The sequence below is a fragment of the Oncorhynchus mykiss genome, chromosome 4, assembly GCF_057628025.1.
Source record: "Oncorhynchus mykiss isolate SJ-2025 chromosome 4, ASM5762802v1, whole genome shotgun sequence".
NCBI classification, from domain to species: Eukaryota; Metazoa; Chordata; class Actinopteri; order Salmoniformes; family Salmonidae; genus Oncorhynchus; species Oncorhynchus mykiss.
The window spans coordinates 45,869,612-45,875,611 of NC_143025.1; the positions used below are offsets into that span (position 1 = coordinate 45,869,612).

The following is a 6,000-nucleotide window of genomic DNA, read 5'->3' on the forward strand; positions in this document are numbered from 1 at the left end:
GATAGGTGTGTGAATTTGACCATATTGTTGATCTGCCTGAGCATTCGAAATGTAACAAGTACTTTTGGATGTCAGGGACAATGTATGGGAGAAAAAATATATTTTGTTAATATATATTTTTCTTTAGGAATGTAATGGAGTAAAAGTCAAAGTTGTCACATATATAAATAGTAAAGTACAGATACTTCAAAGTATTTTTTGCTTAGTTACTTTACACCACTGGTTATAAAGCACACTATGTTACTAATCAACCCTGCAGTGCAAAGAAAAAGTCCATTCAGAAGCATCAGCTTGTTTTGGATCAGCCCACAGTTGGCCTATTGCATCGTAGCCTACAGGAAAGCAGGAAAGCTCAATCATGGGGTGGTTATTTCAGTTTACCAGGAATCTTCTCCATGCACATCACACTGTAAACTCCCTCATCTAATGAAATTAGTAGTACTAGCCCCAATAATGTACAGACTTCTATGAGTAGCCCCTCAATAGTTCTTTAGATGATAGAGTAGAGGGGCACTGATCAGCAATAGGTCGATCCAGTGTTTACCCTCTCCCGTCTGCCATGACAAAAACAAACTCATTTTAAGTGATTATAAAAGTAATTTGACATTAGGTCTACTTACATTGATTACATGTATTCAAGCATTTGAAGATTCAGCTTTATAGTCTGAGGGGATAAACGACAACATGTGTCAAATTCAACGCCAAAACCAGGAGGGTTATCTTGGCAACACTACCTGCTGAGTAAGCCTGGCAAGAGACCTAGCTGTAATTTCTCTCTGGGGTATGGTGACATTAGCCCTAGACACTGATCTAAGGTTAGATTTCCATTCTCTCCTCCTATTGGATAAGGCTGGGATTGGAGGAGAGTAAACTAATCCTAGATATGTTTCTGAGGGCAACTTCTATACCTGGACTGCCACACTGTCTTCGTCCCAAATAGCACCCTTTTCCCTATAGTGCACTACTTTTGACCAAAGCCAATAGGACCCTGGTCAAAAGAAGTGCACCTATAGGGAATAGGGTGCCTTTTAGGACGTAGACTCTGAATCTAAGCCCGTTGTGCCCTCTAACACAAACCCCTGGGAAACAAAAGCCTGCAGTATTGTGTTCCCATGGAGACAGCATCCTTGGAGGTCAGGTAGAGGGCCACCACACCAGAAAGAGAACATCAGGTGAGTTAATCTCAGAGTTAGATTTGGTAGAACAGATACACAACTCTAAAAACCCACCGCATTGCATAGATAGAATGTCCATTCTACCAAGGACTTGCGTTTAGAAGGACAAGGAGCTACAGGCTCCCGCAGGACGACTTTTGATATAAATGACTGTTGTGTGACTGTGAATATTCTACTGTCACTCCATGTACAAAGATCTCAGGCTTAAACTGAAGCAATCAGCCCTATACAGACCATTGATGATTATGCCATTTTTAAATCAAGTGCGGAATTCCTTAGTTGCCTTCTATTGACACCTTACTTTAAACCTTAAATAGGTCTGTGTGTTCTCTATAGAACACATTGGTTCTACTAATTATATTTCTATGTCAAGCCGATACCTGTAATAGCCTATTGTAGCCTGGGCCAGAATTCAGCACAGCATATATCCTGTTGCCAGGGAACCACATGTGTTTAGTGTCACCCGTGTGAAGGTGTTAGTTTGTGTTTGAGTGCAGGTGTCCACAAGTAAGCCGTTGTAACAGGGAAGGTTTACAGGCCTGGCCTGGCCTGCATATCCTCTACAGTCAACACATTTCAGTCAACAGTTCCTGAATACTCATACAGATGTGTCTTTGTTCATTTGTCACAGGTGCAGGCCTGTTGATGTCCCTGTTTTCACACACAGATAGCCTATCACCTCGAAGGAAAACAGTGAAGACAGTGACAACAGTGAACACTGAAGATAAAGGGCTGTATGATTTGTCATGTTGAAGGGTTGAATGTTTATGGAAGGGGGAATAACCACCTGCTGGGGTGTTATACCTACAGGGTCACATGTGACATAGGGCTACTGTATGTCACCCTCGTAGCTGGCATGCCAACTGCACTGACTAGGCCTGTACTCTAAAGGGCTTACTGTGAATTTGTCAGTAGCTTACAGGCAGCTCAGTGGCAAGTAAAATTCTGTATTTCACATTACAGTACACAGTATCAAAGCAAGTACTGTGTAATTACACACAGTACAATACCGTAAAATGAATAAATGAATGAATAAACGAAATTAGTTTAGGGGTTTGTATTTCACAGTATTTTACTGTAATTTCAAGGGATTGGTCCAAGCAGTTTGGCTGCTAGGTAAAGTGTTTACAAACATTACAGCATATCAATTAATATTTTGTGTTTTATATCACTTGCACTTCTAAGAGTCCTTAACAAAGGCTTCCAAACTGTCAGCGACCACAGGGCAAAACAGACCAAAAGGACATGGCAAAATGCTTAAGCATTAAGGTTTAAGACTTGCTGCCATTCCCCTTTACATGTTAAGTTGATGGGGCACTATAACCACATACAAGTGAAATTGGTGCATTATTCTCACTCGCCGGTGCAACAAATATAGCCTCAACAAATACTGTAATTACAGTACCATTTGAAATAAAGCTATTTTTTTCCATCTCACAAAAATGTTCCACATTGACCATAATTTACAGTATGCTACAGTAAAACATTTCAAAAGTCTTTTACTGTTGATAATACACAAAATGACTGTATCATTTACAGTTTTCCATTAGTGTATGTCACCACTAGCAAAGTGAGATAGGCAACTGTAGACAATTGGTCAATCAACATATAGAGGCAAGCAAAGCACTCATTCAAACTGTTGGTTGGCAACAAAACCCTAAACTAACTAAGCCTAAAATAACTCTTCACTTGTATAAATTGAGACTGCGGGAGACGAGATGGAGACGTTGATTGGCGGGAAGGACAGGTGCCATGGTGACAGGTAGTTTGGTGACAGGTAGGTTGGTCAAACAGCAGGTCAAAGGATTAGGTCTAGATTAGCATGAAAAGTGATAAATTAATGAAGTAATTTCTGTGGAGGGCAAAAACATGACAAAGGTTCCATTCATTAACGATAAAAAAATATGGTTTGACCTTATTTGAGTTAGGCAAGTGGACACTCGACTAGTTTATAATACTAGCTGCTTAAAATGCGCCAAAATCACGGCCAGGGTGTGCAAAACGCGGGTAGCCTTTAGACTGGAGAGGGACGCAGCACGAGAAGGCTTGTTAAAACGAAAAAGTTATTGATGTGAAGATACATGGAGAGCAGGTAAAGAGAGGGGTGAAAGTGAGATGGAGAGAGTGAAATGCAAGGAGACATAGAGAGATGCGCAACGGGGGAGTGGACATTGTGGAAGACGAGAGAGTGAGCGAGGAGAGATAATGCGCTAATCGAGATTGAGTGATGCGCTCGACAACGACGAAGTACGGAGCTAGAGGTTCACAAAGAACAACAATTTAATCAAGCGTAGGAACGTGTGTTTGTGTGTGTGTGGGGGGGGGGGGGGGGGGGGTATGCGGTACGCGGTACGCCCGAGACGCAGTGGTAACGGGGAGACAGTGCGTAAAAATGGAGGAGAGAGGGACGAGGAGAGAAGCTTATAGGAATAGAGGACCGACCAAGTGACTGCGTGAGGGAACGAGGTACATGGGAGAGGGTCTCCCCACACAACTTAATAGTGTACCGTGGTGCTAAATTAAATTATTTGTGAAAATAGAGAAAATAACACACCATAGGCCACAAAAGTCTAATTCCAACCGGCAACAACTACTAGGCACACCAGCACTGGTCTGAGTTGGTTGCTTGTTGGAAATTCCAAACGATGTTAATGACATTCACTGGGTTTTTTTTCTTCCAACTAATTTTCCTTGACTATCAAAGCGAAGAACACCATGAACTCCATTCCAACACACCATCCCTCATCATCGTAATAACTTTGGACATAGCAGCCAACTTTCATAGACTGCAGTCTGTACACATGACGTCCATTATAAAATACGTCAAGGATATTCAATATACAGCCTAAATAAGCAGTAGGCTATGCGGGATCTCCCTCTTCTAATTCCAGTTTAATATTCCTGTGCACCTGTAATAGACATTTAAGAGGAAATGTCATAAGGAGAGAGAGAGAGCGCGCGCGCAATACAAGCATCGCAACAGAATGTAGCCTATGTATCGTGCTCGAGGGAGGACTCACCTTGGCATTCTTGGAAGAGTACGGATCCTCAAAAAGATTCCAGAAATAGGGTTGCCACACACTCCACCAGCTCCTCTTGCGTCCGTCTTCGTGCAGGCACAGCCTCTTGAGCTCTCCATCCGCAGTCAGCTCCAGGTCGTCTTCCGGCTCCTCTGGCTCGGGCTGCTCGAAGCTGTCCAGCGCCTCTTCGGCATCCCTGTGTTGACGGTAGTTCATCCAGCAGCAAGCCTCCACGTCCGTCTCGTCGATGCCCCAGAAGGCGAGCTCCTCCTCGAACAGTGGGCCGCACACATCGTTGGGACAGTGAAGCTTGCCTGTGCGGTAGTAGTTGAGGATGAATGTGAATGTGCCAGGGTGGCGGTCGAAGAAGAACTCGTCGATTTTGGGGTCATAGTCGAAGTTGCTAAACGCGTCCGGATCGGTAAGCCAAGATAAGCGGGTACCGGGCAACGTCTTGAGGGTGCTGCGGTAAGTCTCGTGTCGCACCCCTCCACAGTTTATTACGATTTTCTCGCTGTCTGACGGACAAGTCATGTCTGCACTGTAACATGCTTTGTTGGGCGACTTGTTCCCACCCTTGCGTCCTTTGAAAGAGGAGACACAAACCGAACTGAGTATAGGAGAAAGGAGGAGGGAGAGGAAATGAGATAGAACACAAGGGGGAGGGGGGAAGGAGGAGTCTGTGGAGAGGGAAAGAGAGAGGGGTAGAATATTTAGTGGAGAAGGATGGAGTATGGAATAGATTTTTTTAACATGAGGGTCAAATCTACAGGTGAGGGTCAAATCTTTGAAATATAAATAGATCATTGCTTAACATGTGTGCACCATACATACAGTACCCGTCAAAAGTTTGGACACACCTACTCATTCAAGGGTTTCTTTATTTTTACTATTTTCTACATTGTAGAATAATAGTGAATACATCAAAACTTGTCATGTAGTAACCAAAAAGTGTTCAACAAATTAAAATATATTTTATATTTGAGATTCTTCAAAGTAGCCACCATTTGCATTGATGACAGCTTTGCACACTCTGGACATTATCTCAACAAGCTTCACCTGGAATGCTTTTCCAACAGTCTTGAGTTCCCACATATGCTGAGCACTTGTTGGCTGCTTTTCCTTTACTCTGCCGTCCAAGTCATCCCAAACCATCTCAAATGGGTTGAGGTCGGGTGATTGTGGAGGCCAGGTCATTTGATGCAGCACTCCATCACTCTCCTTCTTGGTCAAATAGCCATTACACAGCCTGGAGGTGTGTTGGGTTATTGTCCTGTTGAAAAACTAATTCTACTCCCACTAAGCGCAAACTAGATGGGATGGCGTATCGCTGCAGAATGCTGTGGTAGCCATGCTGGTTAAGTGTGCCTTGAATTCTAAATAAATCACAGACGGTGTCAACAGCAAAGCACACCCCACACCATTACACCTCCTCCCCCATGCTTCACGGTGGGAACCACACACACAGAGATCATCCGTTCACCTACTCTGTCTCACAGAACCAAACATTTCACATTTGGACTCATCAGACCAAAGGACAGATTTCCACCAGTCTAATGTCCATTGCTCATGTTTCTTGGCCCAAGCAAGTCTCTTCATATTATTAGTGTCCTTTAGTAGTGGTTTCTTTGCAGCAATTCGAACATGAAGGCCTGATTCACGCAGTCTCCTCTGAACAGTTGATGTTGAGATGTGTCTGTTCCTTGAACTCTGTGAAGCATTTATTTGGGCTGCAATTTCTGAGGCAGGTGACTCTAATGAACTTGTCCTCTGCAGCAGAGGTAACTCTGGGTCTTCCTTTCCTG

At 43.5% G+C, this 6,000-nt stretch overlaps 1 protein-coding gene across 3 annotated transcripts in view; it reads right to left on the minus strand.

The window, feature by feature from the left end:
* Positions 1-5,041, minus strand: part of LOC110521873 (voltage-gated potassium channel KCNC1) — a 155,933-nt gene extending 150,892 nt beyond the window's left edge. For 2 of the 3 annotated variants that reach the window (XM_036968949.2, XM_036968950.2), the window contains exon 1: positions 4,196-5,041. In XM_036968949.2, coding sequence (XP_036824844.2) covers positions 4,196-5,002 — 807 coding nt within the window. In that variant the 5' untranslated portion in view covers positions 5,003-5,041. The remainder of the gene's footprint in view (positions 1-4,195) is intronic. The other variant, XM_036968947.2, reaches the window with a different exon arrangement.
* Positions 5,042-6,000: the final 959 nt, after the last annotated feature.